The sequence below is a fragment of the Oryza glaberrima genome, chromosome 6 (assembly GCF_000147395.1).
Source record: "Oryza glaberrima chromosome 6, OglaRS2, whole genome shotgun sequence".
In the NCBI taxonomy this organism is placed as follows: domain Eukaryota; kingdom Viridiplantae; phylum Streptophyta; class Magnoliopsida; order Poales; family Poaceae; genus Oryza; species Oryza glaberrima.
The window spans coordinates 20,417,258-20,437,198 of record NC_068331.1 but is presented as its reverse complement, the minus strand read 5'-3'; the positions used below and the strand labels follow the sequence as shown (position 1 = coordinate 20,437,198).

Here is a 19,941-nt window from a genome sequence, read left to right as displayed (position 1 = left end):
AATGACACACTTTGAACATAGGATTGAACAACATAGAACCCTATTGGATATTTCAATCCATACAAATTTTGGAGGAAATTTCAATGAGATCAAATAACATCATGAAATATTTCATGTGGCTAACCAAACGGTTGGCCATTTATTTATACAATCATCTGTTTTACACTTTCACCTCTTTCAAAATCATGCATGTATTTCTAATATTCTTGTGCTCTCAATCATGTGTTTCAAATGAGTCCTAAGTCATCTTTTATGATCATGTGGGCCTACTTTTTATTCTCTAGTGCTCATTCCTCTTTGATATAAGAAGACCTCAACACCTACATACATGGTTCAAAAACCATTGCCAAATGCAATCAAGGGTCATGTTTTGCTGATTTTGAGAGTAGATGACTATATTGGTTTTGGTTTTGTAGTTAAGAGGCAAAATTATACCAAATCAAGAGTTAACGGATGAAAAGTACATTTTTCCCAACAAAATAAAAGAAAAGCAAAACATAGGTCATGGACTATGTTTGAACCTGCTGGGTGCAATGCAAGCAGTAGTTGTACTGTAGTGTGGTAGCACACATTCTTGCAGGTTTTTACTCCAAAGTCTCCAGGTTTAGTTGGATCACTGTGGACAAATGGACAATGGCTTGGAATTAGGAAGCATGTCCTGATTTTTGTTGCGTTTCAGTGAATTGATGGAGTCCGTGTCCAGGTCCCTTTCGCTCACCCACCACTTCTTTGATGAAACTTTCAGTGGGTATCACAATATTAAATTCACTTGGTAATAGGTAGGAGTATCACTCTAAAGTCTACATTTGAGATACCAAGGTCAGAGAAGAAGTGGAATAAGAAGAAAAAGATGCACACATAAAGCTTTAAACTATGGTGGGCATTTGAACTCATCCTCCTGATACAAGAATTAATTAAAGTATATTAATTTGAGAGGAGAGGAATGAAAATATTGAGAAGATACGAAAAACAAGATGAACCATTAGTGTATGATTAATTAAGTATTAATTCTTTTAAACTTGAAAAATATAGTAACATGATTTTTAAAATAACTTTTCTATAGAACTTTTGAATAAAAAAATCTCCGTTTAATATTTTGGGAAACGTGCGTATGTAAAACACTAAAACGAGTTAGTTTTTTCTCTCTTTGCGCACTGCCGAATGCAAGTGTACGGACCACATCATGGCTGGGCATATGGTAGAGGCTTGTTATTCACAAAAGGAGCTAAGCTGACTCATTTTCCCATTTAGAGATTTGAATGCTCATAATATTTGTTTTACTATTTGTTAGGAGGCATATCATGTGCAGAGGACACAACTGTTGCAAACTCAATTTTCATTAATTAGCTAGTTTTCTAAAATTTATGAAAATTCATCAATGATGGAGACATGTTTTAAATGTTACTACAAAATTTGAATACTGGATTCAAGGGATTTGGAATGATATCAAAGTTTTTTCTTTAGGGTTTACTGATGTTTGTCTTGATTTGAAAATTCTTTCCCGATAAATCATTTTTTTCTTTAGGGTTTACTGACCAGGAGATATAAAGTACTGTTTACAATCATTAGTTCATCGTCTGCCCTTTGAGCTCCAAGCCGGTTTGTTTGCCGATATAGCCTTTTTATGGGACTACACACTGGGCCCACCTATAGGGACTCAATGTTTTCACCATGATAATGAAAAAAACAAGACCTTTAGTTATAGGCTATTTTGTCACGTTAATGCAACGAGAATATATAATAAATGCGATGGACAAACGCAACAGTTGGTGCACCACATTAGACAAGGCATAACATCCTGTTCCCAACCTCACTCGCTCGTTTTCCACGCGCACGCTTTTTAAACTACTAAACGATGCATTTTTTGCAAAAAGTTTCTATACGAAAGTTGCTTAAAAAAGTTGCACGATTTAAGTAGGGACCCTCTTGGTCAGGATGTTAACAGATGTCAGGATGTTAATAGATGGTCGGATGAATTTTTAGCTATATGCTGCTAAGGAGTAACACACAACATCTCAATGTTTAGTGTGCTATTACTGCTCAGTTTGTGGTGGTGCAGAGAGGTGGCATTGTACTATTGGAGGCATGGGGTGCTAGAAGACAGAACATGGGAAGAGATCCATTGGAATTGGTCTGGACGTTGGTTAGGAAAGAGATACGCAGAGTGAAAGAAAATCCAACATTTATACTAATATAAAAAGGAGGAGTTCACTCCTTACAATCCAACAGGCCAAATCAAATCCAACGGGTGAAATCCATAGGTTAAATCTAAGATTCATCCAACGGCTAAAGATAAAAGTGGGCAGCTGTGTCCCTTCCAATCCCCATCCCCACCAACCTAACACGCGCCTTCATCGCCTCCGCCGTCGTGCGCCATCTGCATCCTACGATATCCGCTGCGCTATCCACGCCTGTTTCTCTCCCTGCAATCGATGTGCAGCTCACATCAACGGGAGCCATCCCTCAATCGCCTCCTCACCCGCATCGCACATCGAGGGGCGGGGGCTAGATCGCTCCCCTCAATCGCTTCCTCGCCCGCATCGCACATCGAGGTCTCCTCACCCGCATCTCACATCGAGGCCTCCTCACCCGCATCGCAGATCCATCACATCCTCCTGCTGCTGCCGGTGCTGATATATCCTCTCCTCCTCCTCCCTTATGTGCCTTTGATGTGAGCTCTCTTCTTCCTCCCTAACCGGCCACGGCAGCACTGAATCTGAGGCACCGGACCAAGCCATGCAAAGGCGGAGGGTCCAGATCTAGCCACCAGCACCACCGCCAATCTTGGCCTCGATAATGACACCGGAGAGGGGAGCAGTTGAGGAGGGGAGAGGGTGGGGATGGCTGCATGGACAACAACATCAGCGACAGAGGTTTGGCCCAAGTCCTGTTGAGCCTCCTATATCAGAATGCCTGCTAAGATATTGCTAGGATTTAGTTTACAGCTGTGCAAAATGATAAATGTTAATTCCTTGGGTGATGATCGTCTCAAGTCTCAACATAATGATATTTGTTTTACCGAGGTATGACTTCTGGTGATAAGGTATGGCCCATTGTCTAGTGATTTTCTGCTTAATTTATATGTTACTAAGAATGAGGTCCAGCGCAATTAGAATTCATGCTGCGTTGTGTCACGACTATGCTAAATTATATATTTTTCATAGATGATGCCTGTTATGAGCATAAATCATACTGTCATTTTCTCAAGAGATCCAATCATCATGTTTCCTTCTTTTTTTCAGGACTTCCATATAATGAATTCAGTATTGTTCAGTGGAACAGCCAAGAAGATATAATTATGGATGAATTCAGTATTGTTCAGTGGAACAGCCAAGAAGATACAATTATGGATCATTGGGGTCATATTCTTGCATGTGTTCTGCAGTTACATTATGTATAACAAAAACACTGCAACATGGTTCAGATGGATATACATGCTCGCCGGTTGTGATCCCTTGATCAGTAGTAGCTTGAATAATTGACTCTTGAACGTTCCATTTTTCTTTTCAGGTGACATAAGAGGTTCTGCTCCTATAGGTTGATTCCTTGGTGGATGAGAATGAAGCAAGTTTCTTGGGAGTTGGTAGATGGCAATGTGAATGCAGTGACATGACTGACATCCATGTGTTGGCTTGGCTTCAGTAGTTAGGACGAACCAAAGAAGCAAAGAGGCTCTAAGTCCTAAGCTCATGATGCATATTTTTTAGGTACTCCTTCGTGTCTCAGTCGGAGCTCTAAGCATATTTTTTTCTCCTGTGAACCAAGTTGACCTCTTAGTCATTAGTTTTTTTCTTACCGTGAATACATGTGCTTCAGTCTAATAGTTTGTTGCTTTCAAAATGAACAGATCAGTATTTATTTTGGTATTATACTTGTAACATTTGCATTTGATTTTACTGTCACTCCGTGAGGGTAGAAACATCACTTTCTACTGCAGTGTCTTGACTTTCATGCATGGACATGCAGTTAAACATAGGTGTCTGACACGTCGAGATGTACTTCTTCGGGCTAGCACTTTACAATTTTGTATTATATGAATATATAAACAACTCAATTGTGCATGCACTTAGTGGTTGATAGAAAATTGGCTTCAATATATTTAGTTTCATCAGTAAGATATTGTGATCTAACTCAGTTCTTTTCCATGGCTGACACTATGGCTGATACCGTTGATTCTTAATTTTCAGTTTGGACATTGAAGGAATGTATGCATATATTATACATTTTCTCTTCAAATTCGCTTGATTAGAAGAGGGTTTGTTTCTCTATATATAATCTAAATGGATTCATGTGCACCTCTGCAGTGCTCAGGTATGTTGAGGAGAGGAGGGTATATAATTGTGGAGTTGAAAACTTTATATGGCCAAGTGACATGAGAGTGCTACGCATGTCTTCTTTCACATGGTATTTACACCTTATAGGGCAGCTGTGGCAGCAGCCATCGCTGCCGATCAAGGCCATAATGTTTTGCTTATCCTTATATCAGATGCAAAACGGGGGGTGATTGATTGTATAGTATTGAGGCATTCATCCCTGGACAGAAGTGACAGTCTGACATGTTGATCAGCTTAATTGGATTATTGTTTTTAATCTCCAGGTTGCATATTATTACGGTGAGAGTATGGTCCTATAGTTGCTTATTTTAGACCAAATTAGTTGCAAAAGTTTAACTTGTGATGGCACATGTAAAACTTTGTTATAAATGTAGTGAGAAGTGAAGCTTTAGTATTTTTATTTATTTTGTTTGAAATGGCAGTGGATAACAAAAGGGACCACATATGGCTCTTGCTTATTTGTCACTTAAGTTTCGTGTTAACATCAGTGGTTTAGAATAAATTTATTGTTTTTCAATTATTAATAGAATTGGACCAATAATTTTAACATAACGTGCATTGCACGTGCACGATTACTAGTATGAAACAAAAAATAGAGTCGCTATGTGACGAGCGGTTTGATGGTAGGGGCTATAAGCAGCGAAGTATCTGAAGGCTCGACCTAAGTCCACTGGGGAAGAAACGAATACCGGTCAAAACCTCCCTTTAGTAAATCAAGACTAAAGATCTCAATCTTAACTGGTACTAAAGTCAAAAGATGTATACTAAGTCTAAAAAATATGTGGGATATGAGATTCATACTTAAGATCTCTCATCTCAGCTCTCACGTGCTTTACCATCTGTCCATCTCACATACTAAACACATCTGACTTGAATAGAAATGCTTTCTTTTTAACTAATCCTAAAGGCATCTTTAATAATGGTTGATAACATCAACCGGTACTTAAAAATATCTTTAGTATGGGTCGTCGGTGTTACCAACCGGTACTAAAAATGCATCTCCAACTAGGAGTAAAGATCATGAGTTTTGATTGATGTTACCAATTTTTAAGTACCGGTTACTAATATCAACCGGGATTGAAGATATTTATAAAGACTTGGACTTTTAGAACATGTATTAAAGTATTTTTAAGTATCAGTTCTTAATCTAGCCGGGATATTTGTGTTTCGGGGCTCAGGATAAAATATCGTTTCTATCATCATTTTCATATCATAATTATATTTTATCAACTTCTAACACTTTGCCGTGTTTCAAGTTTTCACACATGACATGATTTACTACTTCTAGTCAATATTGCTATGTTTCTTATTTATTTTTTCAACATTCGAAATTGCCGTGTTTCCCCTCTTAATAATATGTCTTTTTGCAACATTCCGATATCATATTTGTTTTGAGGTATACCGTTTCTGTCTGCCCTGTTTCAAGGAAAAAAAGTAATAGTTTACGAAGCAAGTGAGACAATTTAATCTGCAATTTTGCTATATATTTATAGACAATCTTTCTTCTAAAATTTGACAAATGTAATTATAATATAATTATATTGTAACCTGCATATAACTATAATGTAACTTATATATAAATTTTATATAATTTTGAAATGTTATATTTGTTTCAAGATTCGTATAAGTGGGAAGGAAAAAAATCACAGTGCACGCATATGTAATCGAGAGGATTCGATCCCACGACCTATATTTCACGAAAATAGTATGATACAGAGCAATTTTGAAAGTTTATACATGTTATATTATAATTACATGTTAGTTATAGTTATAGTGTAATTATATCACGATTATATTATAATCACATACGTCAAACTTTTAAGAAGAAAATTCGTGCATCTAATTTAAATTCCCACATCCCTCGTGCAGAGTCAAACGCGATTTCCTATGATTTCGGACATTTTTCGCACAAATTCAAACAAACCGTTCCCTATCGATTCCGACGTTTTTTCACCTCTTCCTAGTCCCCCACCCACCCACCCCGCACGCGCCCGCCACCACACCACCAACCCACGCCATATATCCACCTCACCCCGCCTCTCTTTCTCATTTCATAAACCCCAAAAAAGAAAAAGAAAAAAAAAACCCCACGTAGAGAAAACCACCCGCGCCCGCGCGCGAGTTGATAAAAAGCGCGCGCCTCGCCTCGCCTCTTCCACTCTCTCCACCACTCCCACCCCCGCGCCGCCCCGGCCGCCGCCGCCGCCGCCGCTCGCCGGCGCCATCACTACCACATGACACGCGCGCTTCGTCTCACTCTCACCTAGCTACAGCTTCTCGTCATCAGCTCGCCGGCGCGGCGCGGCGCGGCGGCGAAACTGAGAGAGAGAGAGATATGGAGAGCGCGATGGAGAAGGTGTGGGAGTCGGGGAGGCGGATGAGCCGGAGCATCGGGAGGGGGATGGGGATGGAGGCGTGGGGCGTCGACGAGGCCTTCATGCCGCAGAACTCCGGCGGCGGCGGGGGCAGCAGGGGGAGGAGGAGGAGCGGCCGCGGCGGCACCGCCGACGACGACGAGGAGGCGCTCCGGTGGGCCGCCATCGAGCGCCTCCCCACCTACAGCCGCATGCGCACCGCCATCCTCTCCTCCGCCGAAGAAGAGGCCGCCGCCGCCGCCGCCGGAGCAGGCAAGCAGCAGTACAAGGAGGTGGACGTCCGGCGGCTCGGCGTCGGCGAGAGGCAGGAGTTCATCGAGCGCGTCTTCCGCGTCGCCGAGGAGGACAACCAGCGATTCCTCCAGAAGCTACGCAACCGGATCGACAGGTACGCTAATTATTATTAACGCATATGTAGTAATTAATTAATCATCTCCAACGGATTAATTAATCTGATAATCTCATATCATCCATACATGCATCATGCATGCTGCTCTAAGGTACTCTCCCGTTTCACGAAAAACGAATCTATAACTAGATATAATACATTTTAATATAACGTATTAAAATATATCACATGCAGTATATTATGTTAGCTTTTTATAGTACGGAGGGGTACAATCTCAAACCTAATTAAGCTAGCTACTTAATTGATTTTGCAAAAAGAAAAATCTTTGAAATATGAAAAAGAAATTACTCTTTTTTTAATATATGACGTCGTTTATCTTTTAAAATACGTTTAGCAGTTCGTTTTATTTAAAAAATATATGTAATCAACAACGTCTATATTAAAAAACAGAGGTAATACTCTATTACATAGGAGTACAGCTTGTGCAGCTTTGAAGTGAATTTTTCTTGACTACTAGTCAAACAATGATGGTCCGAGTCCAAGGCAGCTCAGCTCGAGGGGACAAAAAGGGTTTACTTTTTAATAATAGAAAAATTAATTAATCCATCTTCTACAATCTACATAAGAGGAAGTACCAATTAAACGTATATTTTTAGGACAAATACGCATGTAGGTATAAAGTTATGATACGTAGCTATACAAGTACACATGGGTTGTTGCATGATTTATACAGGTAGTTGGCTTTTCTTCCACACAAAAGCTTTGCACCCTTTTTCTATGGCCGAAATTGAGCCAACCATATCTTCACCATATTGCAAGCCAAGATATATAGGCATGCGTTTGGAAAGATACATTTGAACACCCAAAATCTCGAAGAAAAAGAACATATTCAATTTCAGCCAGACAACTAGCCGGCCGGCCGGCGCCTCCTTTTGTTTTATCTTTAATTTTTCTGATGCAGCAAGACGAATATAATCTTCAATTCAGACTACTGCTTTTTCTTGCACTTTGCGACTCACAGATGCTGAGAGGGTTAGTTGGGATAGCTCCATTAAACGGTCTAATTACATCGTATTAGGAATAAATGCATACATAATTGTGGTTGGGACTTGAGAGAGTAGCTACTAGGAGTAGGAGTAAGCTAATTTAGGAGGCAATACACCAAGAAGCAGAGAGCGATTGATTGATTTGATGGAATGTAAGGGCGCAGGAGCAGCTGGGCAGCAGCAGATGATGATCCTACTACCTTTTTCAATTATTAATTTTCATGTCTTTCTTAATAATCAACATGTTTGGTTTCTGTTTCTGCCTGCAAAACAAAATCATGAAAAGATGAGAAATTATATGATGAAGAAGAAAAACAGCATGTGCTGGATATTATGGTTAATGAAGTCAGCTGACGTGTGCATGATATCAGCACCAGTGTGTGCCCTCTTTTTCCTTTCCCAATTCCCTTTTTTGTGACTCTGTTTTCGGCCTCCAACATGATGGGTGCATAGCTCCTTTTGGAACACTAGTAGGTTCACTTAAATCAAATTGATTTTTTTATTTTACTTTTGCTATTATTATTCGCCTGATTTTTCTTGCACAAATAAGAAAGCTGCAAACTTAATATGAACTCATTGTAACTTTGATTTGATTATTATTTCCCAAATTAATGAACCTATATACAATTTGTGGCTAACTTTAGTATACTTTTGACTTTCATATTGGCAACCGTGCATATCAAAGTACAAATTTTTAGGTTGAAGTTTGAAATTGCTTGCTTTACACTTTTACTTCCACGAGGAAAGAAAAAAAAAGGCATATTCATGTTAGTTGTTGGATATTAATTCAGTAGTTGAAAAAGGAATTCAATAGATCATGAGGAGAGAAAAAAATCAGTCAGTTGACAAATAGATAGCCCGGTGATGTGTGTGCATATTAGTATCACTGGTAGTTAATTAGTTATTACATGCCTTTTAATATTTACTGGTTACACATACTTCTTCCGTTTTACAATGTAAAACTTTCTAGCATTACACATATTTATATTCATATAGATATATAGATTCATTAGCATCTATATAAATGTGGACAATGCTAAAAGTCTTAAATTGTGCAACGAAGAAAGTATGTATTAATTTCAGTTTTAGCACACATTCTTAGTTTATCAGTTACAGATACGATGGCACTGTACAAGCAGTTAGATTGAGTAATATAATTTTAATTTCTTGACCAAAAGTGCCATTTTATGTGGGGTAGGAGAGCAACTAGCTTTCACATATGTGTATGATCCTCCTTTTTATGCACTTCCAAATGAACACAATCTTCCTGTCGCTGGTCCCTGGCAGTAGGTTTGCTGAAACTAAAGTTGACACCCAAACTAACATTGCAACTGATCCCCTTACGTGCTCCAAATGGAATGAGTCAATGCCAATCATGGTAGCATTAACCGTAACACACACCAACCATTTCCGTTTAGCCAGTGACATATCTCCGTTGACCAATCAGATAAAAATATTATTTTATTGACCTAAACTACTTTTTAGGTAGAGGACAATGATTTGGACTAAACTTCGGTGGTAAATATACTAAAATATGAAAAACAGTTATTTAATACATATATACGTGGATACCCTTCCAGAGACTATAGCAACGTTAGAGATTTATCATGCCTATGTGCTGTAATAGGATTTGGAGATTTATAGGGTTGAGTTTTTCTATATATCCCATTTTTTAGTGGGTCCATTTTTTTACTAAAAACACTTGTCTTTGGCTAGTGTGGTTTTTTTTTTAACGTATAGAAGTACGATGGTGAGGAAAGTGACTAGCTATACTCTTAGTTTTGGTAAAAAAAAAACATATTAACGACTCATAATTTATAAAAACATGTTAACTCAATTAAGCACGTGCATATTATGGTGATTTTTTAACAGAAATTAAGTAGAGTAAGCATTTACAACAAATTGACTTTATATTTCATTAAATTTTTCATGGATACGGAGGAACCTAACACGGCAATATTTCAGCTCTAGTTATTTTTTTTCATTTTGAAAAAAAAGTGACTATAATGATCTTAAAGTATTTAGTTTTGGTAAAGACTATATTGATGGTTCATAATTTATAAAAACATGGTAACTCAATTAAGCACGTGCATGTTAAGGTGATTTTTTTAACGAAAATTAAGTAGGAGTAAGCATTTACAACAAATTGACTTTATAGGGTGAAATGCCAAACTTCAAGTAACTCATGAGTGTTTTTTTTAAAAAAAAACATTCCCTTATTGTTAAGAAAAATGTGAGAAAAAAATTGGTGCGTGCAGGGTGGGCATCGAGCTGCCGACGGTGGAGGTGCGGTTCGAGGAGCTGATGGTGCAGGCGAGGTGCCACGTGGGCAGCCGCGCGCTGCCGACGCTGCTGAACACGGCGCGCAACATCGCGGAGGCGGCGCTGGGGCTCGTCGGCGTCCGGCCGGGGCGGCAGGCGACGCTGACCATCCTCAGGGGGGTCTCCGGCGCCGTCCGGCCCTCCCGGATGACGCTGCTGTTGGGCCCGCCGTCGTCGGGGAAGACGACCCTCCTCCTGGCCCTCGCGGGGAAGCTGGACCCGTCGCTCCGGCGCGGCGGCGAGGTGACGTACAACGGGTTCGAGCTGGAGGAGTTCGTGGCGCAGAAGACGGCGGCGTACATCAGCCAGACGGACGTGCACGTCGGCGAGATGACCGTCAAGGAGACGCTCGACTTCTCGGCCAGGTGCCAGGGCGTCGGCACCAAGTACGGTACGTGCAATTACTCGCACCCTCATGATGATGATGATGATGAACGATCTATTAATAATTTTGTTGTACGTTTATCGATAATTTTTTTATTGTTGAGTGTAATTATATTATAACTTACATTTAACAATAATTTAATTTTTAAATAATTTTAAACCGTTGGATTTATCTTAAGATTCATGCAAGTTAGAAAGGGGAAAAAAAATAACGCGCACATGGGTGAGGAGATTCAGTCTCACGACCTCCGTTTCATGAAAATAGCGTGTCACCGCGGGATTTTTATTGAAAGTTATATATAAATTGTACTGTAGCTATAATGTAACCAAATTACAATTAATACTATATTTATACCTAACAATTGTCCCATAATTAATTAATTTTTCAAGATTAATTCGATCGATCAATCCTGACCGTTGGATGGGAAATGGACCCGTGCAGATCTTCTGACAGAGCTGGCGAGGAGGGAGAAGGAGGCCGGCATCCGGCCGGAGCCCGAGGTCGACCTCTTCATGAAGGTAATTAATTAATTAACTGGAGTGATTAATTTTTTTGTTGATAATGAGTGATTAATTACTACTATTTCGATTAGCAGCTTAATTAAAGCCGCACATGGTACAAGTACACTCACTTTAGTTTGCAGGGTCTAAATCAGATGGTCCTTGTATTATTATATACAATGGTCACTGGAAATTTCCACAGGAATCTAACTATATATTTTCCGTGCAATTTGTACCTTCGTAAAGGACATGAAATTATGAAAATGAGATTCGAGCAGGGTTAATGACAAACACGATCTTTGCGAAAACGACATCTCACAATCGGTTAGACGTACGTGTACCACATGGGGTGTTAATAGTGGTGATAGTAGTTGCTGATTATTCTTTGTTTCAATCGAAAAAAAGAGAGGAAAAACTATGCTTTGTTTCGAAGATAATTAATTTTGATTTGTTTACGTGACGAATGATTAATTCCTCCTTGCAGGCTACTTCGATGGAAGGAGTCGAGAGCAGCCTTCAGACAGATTACACCCTCAGAGTAATGAGCTTTTCACGACTTTGTTGAATTTGCTATTATTATTTTTCGCTTCCATAATACTCCAAATTAAGCTGATAGTAACATCATTGACATAATATGATTTAACAACAAACAATTTAGCACAAGATTTCCTCATCATTATGTTCTCCAATAAAAAAAAATGGTTCAGCCTTGATAGAGAAAGCACAAGGGAGAAACACTACAAAATTAAGCTGACAGCAACATCATTCACACATGGATTAACAAGCGATTAGCGCAAGATTTCCTCACCATTATGTCATCAAACCGGCAAAAAAAAAGAAAGAAAGATTCAGTCTTGACATTGGAAAACACAAGGGACAAACCATCTCAATTCCAATCAATCATGGGCAAATCATATAGGACTTGGTTGCACATTTGTCCACAAGCAAACAACTAGTACTAACCATGACCCAGGTTGGTGAACACTGCACACCAAATGGGAAAAGGGGAATTTTTTTTCTTTTTTTTTTCAAGGATCCAATCAACCACCAAGTCCACTACTATGATTCTTGGGCACATACTTCTCCTACTGATTAGTAGCAGCAGCAGCAGCAGCAGGCAGGAGGGAGTGGGTTTGTTTGCTGACTCTCTTGTGTCTTGACCACAAAGGATGGTTCTTTCTTCCCTCTTCTTCTTCCTCCCTCCTCCTCACCTACTGCTAATTGGGAGATGGAGCTCGAATTGAGTTCTTGGTGGGGCATCCTTGTAGCTTTGGGGGGGGGGATTGGGGGGTTGGTGCACCCACTTGGCCTGGTGGAAATGGCGCGCACCCGTGGTGATGATGCCCACCACATGTTTGTTGATATGCCCAGCCAAAGCTTCTGCTTCTTATCAGCTTTACTGCGAGTTTCCGAGCACTGGCCACGTAGTAACATAATTACATTGGGCAGGATGGATGGTAGGTAAAGTTTGAAATGTGTGTGTGTGTGTTTTTTTTTTTTTTTTTTTTGGGGGGGGGGGGGGGGGGCAGGTGACAGTAGCTTTCAGGGGCATTAAGCCCATGCTTGACATGGGGTTAGCAGGAATTAGTCATGTTAATTTAAACTGTCTTGATCCCGACGGTTGCAAGTAGCAACTGGAGCTGGTGAAAATTATTTCTTTTTGACTGAATTTTTTTGGGAGCAGATACTGGGATTGGATATATGCGCGGACACGATCGTCGGCGACCAGATGCAGAGGGGGATCTCCGGTGGTCAGAAGAAACGCGTCACCACCGGTAAGCTGCTTCCGTCAGCATTGTGTCATGCTCATTTCAGCCCATGAAAGGAGCTGCTGCTCTGTGCCTTTGTTCCTTTCTGGTTTAGGGGGTAGAAGGCACAGATGTACGAATTAAACTAAATTTAAACTTAGAAGGGCCTGAAAGGAACTTGCAAATTTTTTTTTTTAAGTCTTTCTAGAAGACTATGATGTGTAGGAGACAATGCAATTCCGGTGTCTACATCTTGTGGTTCCTACTGGAAAAAGGTGTGGTGATCATGAGATATATGTGTGCCTCTGAGGTCCACACATGAAGAAGTGCATGACCACTTGATTGGGGTGCATGCTGTATTGTACAGGCATCTTATGGTTAATGCACTGCATAGTTGTTGGATGGTCACTTGTCCAGTGACCACTCTTATCCTCTGAGAGTGTGAGGAAGAGCTGTAGCTTGTTCATTCCGCATCCTATACTGTAGACAGTACCGCATTGTAGGTTATTTGGTTCAGTGTGATACTGATAGCTATTAGAATGAACCAAAAGTGCATGGGGGCAGAGAGATATGACCGAGTAGTACTTACTTTTGGGACTATTGCATTATAGGAGGGTTCAAGTTTTGCTGGATCCTGTTGTCATACCGATTTTGGTTGGAAAAGCTATTGCTAAGTGCTAAATACTACGGATAAAAATGAATCATACATGTTCAAAACAGATTACTGTGCTTTTCTTTTCCATTAAATACATTCACTTAAGAACAGTTCTGTTGCTGCCCTAAAAAAGAACATTTTTGCAACAAGAAACACTTGAAATTCTTTACATGGTTCCAATTATAGTATTAGCTTCTAGACGTGTAACAAGTCTAATGCATGAAGATATTGTGTTATGTTTGGTGCTTGCAATCTAAATTATCAGTGGCACGTTTCCACTCCCGATATTCCCCTAGGCAGATTCACCCCCATCCCCACCATTGCCTTCTTTTAACATGACTATACATAAAAATATTTTCATACTATATTATTATTTTCTATTTCTCATAAGTGTTTCACACAAAAGATATCGGTCAAAGATGGATTTTAGAGACCAAACCCATATCCAAAATGTCATATATTCTGGAAGAAAAGGTGTACAATTTCTTTTGCATAATTACATTATATGGCTAAAATCTAGAATGCAATTATTTTTCTTGTAAAAATATGTTAAGAAGTGAAAAGCACAAAAACTAGCAATTCAACAAATGATCAGTATGAACTATAAAGTATTGAAGGTATTGACCCTTTTTTTCCCCGAAAATTGTAAGGATGCTAACAATGAACAAATTTGCTCATTTGGAATGCAGGTGAGATGATTGTCGGTCCAACAAAGGTTCTATTCATGGATGAGATATCAACTGGATTGGACAGCTCCACCACATTCCAGATTGTCAAATGCCTTCAGCAAATCGTGCACTTGGGCGAGGCAACCATCCTCATGTCACTCCTACAACCAGCCCCTGAGACTTTTGAGCTATTCGATGACATTATCCTACTGTCAGAAGGCCAGATTGTTTATCAGGGACCCCGCGAATACGTCCTTGAGTTCTTTGAGTCATGCGGATTCCGCTGCCCAGAGCGTAAGGGTACTGCAGACTTTCTTCAGGAGGTAACATCATGCAGTTGTCTAATTATTAGAATCTATGTTTCTGAAAGCTTCAATATGTGAATTTACCTGAACAGCTTTATTTTGCCAATTTTTCAGGTGACATCAAAGAAGGATCAGGAGCAGTATTGGGCCGACAAGCATAGGCCATACAGATACATTTCAGTCTCAGAATTTGCACAGAGATTTAAAAGGTTCCATGTTGGGCTCCAACTTGAGAATCATCTCTCAGTCCCATTTGATAAAACTCGTAGCCATCAGGCTGCTCTTGTCTTCTCGAAGCAATCGGTGTCAACAACAGAGCTCCTCAAGGCATCCTTTGCCAAGGAGTGGCTCCTCATTAAGCGCAACTCATTTGTGTACATCTTCAAGACCATACAGGTGAGCAAAGTTTCCTGTTCAGTCTTGCCACTTCTCAAAATACACAATGCAATCGACTGACACCTTCTGCCGGTGAACTTTGAAGCTCATCATTGTAGCCCTTGTCGCGTCGACAGTGTTTCTTAGGACCCAGATGCACACAAGGAATTTAGATGATGGCTTTGTGTACATTGGAGCACTACTTTTCAGTCTGATTGTGAACATGTTCAATGGTTTCGCTGAGCTCTCTTTGACCATCACAAGGTTGCCAGTGTTCTTCAAGCACCGGGACCTCCTCTTCTACCCTGCTTGGATCTTCACTCTACCGAATGTTATTCTGAGAATCCCATTTTCCATCATCGAATCTATAGTCTGGGTGATTGTTACATACTACACTATAGGATTTGCCCCAGAGGCTGACAGGTACACAAAAAGCAGAAAAAGAATTAAACATGAATTCAGGAAAGCAAGGTTTCTGTCCACTTACCTATCATCTTTCTGCACAGATTTTTCAAGCAGTTGCTGCTAGTGTTCTTGATCCAGCAGATGGCAGGTGGCCTTTTCAGAGCAACTGCTGGTCTGTGCAGATCCATGATCATTGCTCAAACTGGAGGAGCCCTGGCCCTTCTCATATTTTTCGTTCTTGGAGGATTTCTTCTGCCAAAAGGTTTTTTTTACTTATCTAATTATTTTCACTCCACGTTTTTTCTGCACATAAATGTTGCAGCTCTATTGAATATTACTTTGCCCTTGACTGTTAACAGCATTCATCCCAAAATGGTGGATCTGGGGTTACTGGGTTTCACCACTGATGTACGGGTATAATGCTCTAGCAGTCAATGAATTCTACTCTCCTCGGTGGATGAACAAGTTTGTACTGGTAAGCTCATTATAGCACTGCCTTTTCACTTGTTTGCGTATAGAGGTTCTTTACAGTCCTTGAGGAAGTATCACAAGGTACAACAGAAAAGGCTTACCTTGTAGTACCGCCTCAAGAACCTTAAAATCCCTTGCAAATATGTTTTCTGACAAGGTTTGCATGCATCTTGACAGGATAACAATGGCGTTCCTAAAAGACTAGGAATAGCTCTGATGGAAGGTGCCAACATCTTCACTGACAAAAATTGGTTCTGGATTGGAGCAGCAGGGCTCCTGGGTTTCACCATCTTTTTCAATGTGCTTTTCACTCTGTCACTCGTTTATCTGAATCGTAAGTATCTGAATTAAAATCTAAATGCTTATGTGATTATAGTTATTGGACCAATACGTGATTTGCTGGTTCTTTGATTGTTAGCTCTGGGCAAACCACAAGCTGTCATATCTGAAGAAACTGCGAAGGAAGCGGAAGGCAATGGGGATGCAAGACATACTGTAAGAAATGGCAGCACAAAATCAAATGGTGGAAATCACAGTAAGAAACTCTTCAAGTCATAATTAAATCTGAAAAAATTGGAAGTTTTTAAAACTGAGGAATAATAAGGCAATTATTTCAGAAGAAATGAGGGAGATGAGATTGAGTGCTCGTCTGAGCAATAGTTCATCGAATGGAGTTTCACGACTGATGTCCATTGGTAGCAATGAAGCTGGTCCAAGAAGAGGAATGGTTCTTCCATTTACTCCTCTATCCATGTCTTTTGATGATGTGAACTACTATGTCGACATGCCTGCAGTGAGTTTACCTATGCTTAACTTCTCTTGGCATCTTGTCCTGTTGCCTGTCGTATCCTCAATCGAAAATTTGTAATATTTGATTGAGATTAATGTTTTATACATAGGAAATGAAGCAGCAAGGAGTGGTGGATGATAGGCTCCAATTGTTACGTGACGTTACTGGATCATTTAGGCCTGCAGTGCTGACAGCACTCATGGGAGTCAGTGGAGCCGGAAAGACAACTCTTATGGATGTTTTGGCAGGAAGAAAGACTGGTGGTTACATTGAAGGAGATATGAGAATTTCTGGTTATCCTAAGAACCAAGCAACATTTGCAAGAATTTCTGGCTACTGTGAGCAAAACGATATCCATTCACCTCAGGTCACAGTTAGGGAGTCTTTGATATACTCTGCTTTCCTGCGCCTTCCAGAAAAAATAGGAGATCAAGAAATCACTGATGATATCAAGATTGTAAGTCATGTCTTTTTCCTTGTCAAAACACTGCATCTTTTTTCATCATCAGGGTGTATTATAAGTCATTTACTTTTGTTTGTTGCTAACACAAAACATTATTGTCAATCAGGTGTTTTAATTTTTTGTGAATATTGGGTGGTTAATTTCTGATTACTAGGATTTTTCATCACAATTTGTCAAACTCACATGTTCAATTGTTTCCAGCAATTTGTTGATGAAGTTATGGAACTAGTGGAGCTCGACAATCTGAAGGATGCGTTAGTTGGCCTGCCTGGAATCACAGGGCTTTCAACAGAGCAAAGGAAGAGATTGACAATAGCAGTGGAGCTTGTTGCAAATCCCTCGATCATCTTCATGGATGAACCGACTTCAGGTCTTGATGCAAGAGCAGCAGCCATTGTTATGAGAACAGTGAGGAACACAGTTGACACTGGACGGACAGTGGTTTGCACAATTCACCAGCCAAGCATTGACATATTTGAGGCTTTTGATGAGGTGACTATGAATAGTTTACTTACATAGTAATTCCACCTTTTAGTAACTAAATAGTAACTCGAGCTTGAACTCTCGTGCAGCTGCTACTACTGAAAAGAGGAGGGCAGGTGATATACTCTGGGCAATTGGGTCGTAATTCCCAGAAAATGATTGAATATTTCGAGGTACAGATAGTTTCAGATGGTGGTTAACTTTTGCTAAGTGGAAGGTGTGTTATGAATAACTAGAATAAATTTACTTTTCTAACCAATCTGCTACTTAATATTACCAGGCAATTCCTGGAGTGCCTAAAATCAAAGATAAGTACAATCCAGCTACATGGATGCTTGAGGTCAGTTCAGTTGCTGCGGAAGTACGCTTAAATATGGACTTTGCTGAGTACTATAAGACATCAGACCTGTACAAGTAAGCGAAACATTTTTTTTTCTTCTACTTTTAAACTCTTATCTTTCTTCTTAAAGTTTTTAGTTGTTGTATGTCAATTCTCATGGAATAGATGGGCCGTGTTTTCAGGCAAAACAAGGTATTGGTGAATCAGCTAAGTCAACCAGAGCCAGGAACATCAGATCTGCATTTTCCTACAAAATACTCTCAATCCACCATAGGGCAATTTAGGGCCTGCCTCTGGAAGCAATGGCTGACCTATTGGCGCAGCCCAGATTACAATCTTGTTAGATTTTCCTTCACTCTGTTCACAGCCTTGCTACTCGGCACCATCTTTTGGAAGATCGGCACCAAGATGTAAATACTTCCTCTCTTTTTCATCTTTGACTCCTTAATCTTAATGTTCCAGTATCTGACGTTTTTGGTGTCTTATGATCAGGGGAAATGCCAATTCTCTTAGAATGGTCATTGGAGCAATGTATACAGCAGTGATGTTTATCGGTATCAACAATTGTGCGACTGTGCAGCCAATCGTGTCGATTGAGAGAACAGTTTTCTACCGAGAGAGGGCTGCTGGGATGTACTCTGCTATGCCCTATGCCATTGCTCAGGTAACTTATGGTGGTAGCTAAGGCAGTTAAGGTATAATTTGTTTCCAGGAGTTGCTCAACTCTTGATAATTTGTTGTAGGTTGTCATGGAGATACCCTATGTGTTCGTCCAAACTGCATATTATACCCTCATTGTTTATGCCATGATGAGCTTCCAGTGGACAGCAGCCAAGTTCTTCTGGTTCTTCTTCGTCTCCTACTTCTCATTTCTCTACTTCACCTACTATGGTATGATGACGGTGGCAATCTCACCAAACCATGAGGTTGCAGCCATCTTTGCCGCGGCGTTCTATTCCTTGTTCAACCTATTCTCAGGATTCTTCATTCCGAGACCAGTGAGTTTTCTTGGATCAAACCGTTTCTTTGAACTTTTTATTCTTCTTGGAAGATCAAAGTAATGGTGTTATTCATGTTTTATTTCAGAGGATTCCCAAATGGTGGATCTGGTACTACTGGCTTTGCCCATTGGCATGGACAGTGTATGGGCTCATAGTGACACAGTATGGAGACCTAGAACAAATCATCTCAGTCCCTGGCCAATCCAACCAGACAATCAGCTACTATGTTACTCATCATTTTGGATATCACAGGAAATTTATGCCAGTTGTTGCGCCGGTGCTCGTGCTCTTCGCTGTGTTTTTCGCGTTCATGTATGCCATTTGCATCAAGAAGTTGAACTTCCAACATCGATAGGGGCATTGAAACAACAGGCAAAATCTGGTTGGAAACTTTTTTTTGGTTTTGAACCAAATCTTCTTTTGTCCTTCCCCACAGATAATATCTTCTTTCATCCTCACATTTTTGTGGTCTATATATGCCATGTAAATATGCTGGTAGGTTTTCTGTATTCCATACATCGCCAAATGTGGCAAGGTTTCATATGACCTTTTAGCTTTGGAAATGTAAACTTTATAAGAGCATTGTTGTCAGAAATTTTGTTCGTGACCTATTCTTCCATTGGATTACTTTTGTCACAACAAATTCTCAATAGAAATCAAGTGTAGTGACCACAGGGTCTTATAAATGATTATAAGGTCCTGTTTCAAATGCAGGAATTTTCCATGTGACAATGCTGCAAGTTCCTGTTCTCCTTTCGAATGCAAGAATTTCATAGAAACTTTGCATGTTCTTCACAGGAATGAACTCAATACCACAAAGATGGGAAAAACTTCCCACATTCTAAATTAGGCCTAATATGTATGTTCCTTGCTTGCAAATTCTAATGTTAGGGGTTCACAAGATCTGTTTTGCCGTAAATTACATA

At 40.0% G+C, this 19,941-nt stretch overlaps 1 protein-coding gene across 1 annotated transcript; it reads left to right on the top strand.

Moving 5' to 3' along the window:
- Positions 1-6,396: 6,396 nt before the first annotated feature.
- Positions 6,397-19,515, top strand: LOC127777177 (ABC transporter G family member 42). Its single transcript, XM_052303717.1, has 21 exons — positions 6,397-7,097; positions 10,363-10,817; positions 11,253-11,329; positions 11,796-11,849; positions 12,996-13,086; positions 14,404-14,705; positions 14,802-15,083; positions 15,169-15,485; positions 15,569-15,729; positions 15,827-15,942; positions 16,116-16,272; positions 16,357-16,473; positions 16,556-16,731; positions 16,838-17,185; positions 17,393-17,683; positions 17,764-17,847; positions 17,955-18,088; positions 18,197-18,424; positions 18,507-18,678; positions 18,758-19,012; positions 19,101-19,515. The coding sequence occupies exons 1-21, from the start codon at positions 6,670-6,672 to the stop codon at positions 19,368-19,370; spliced, it is 4,515 nt and encodes a 1,504-aa protein (XP_052159677.1). The 5' UTR covers positions 6,397-6,669; the 3' UTR covers positions 19,371-19,515.
- Positions 19,516-19,941: the final 426 nt, after the last annotated feature.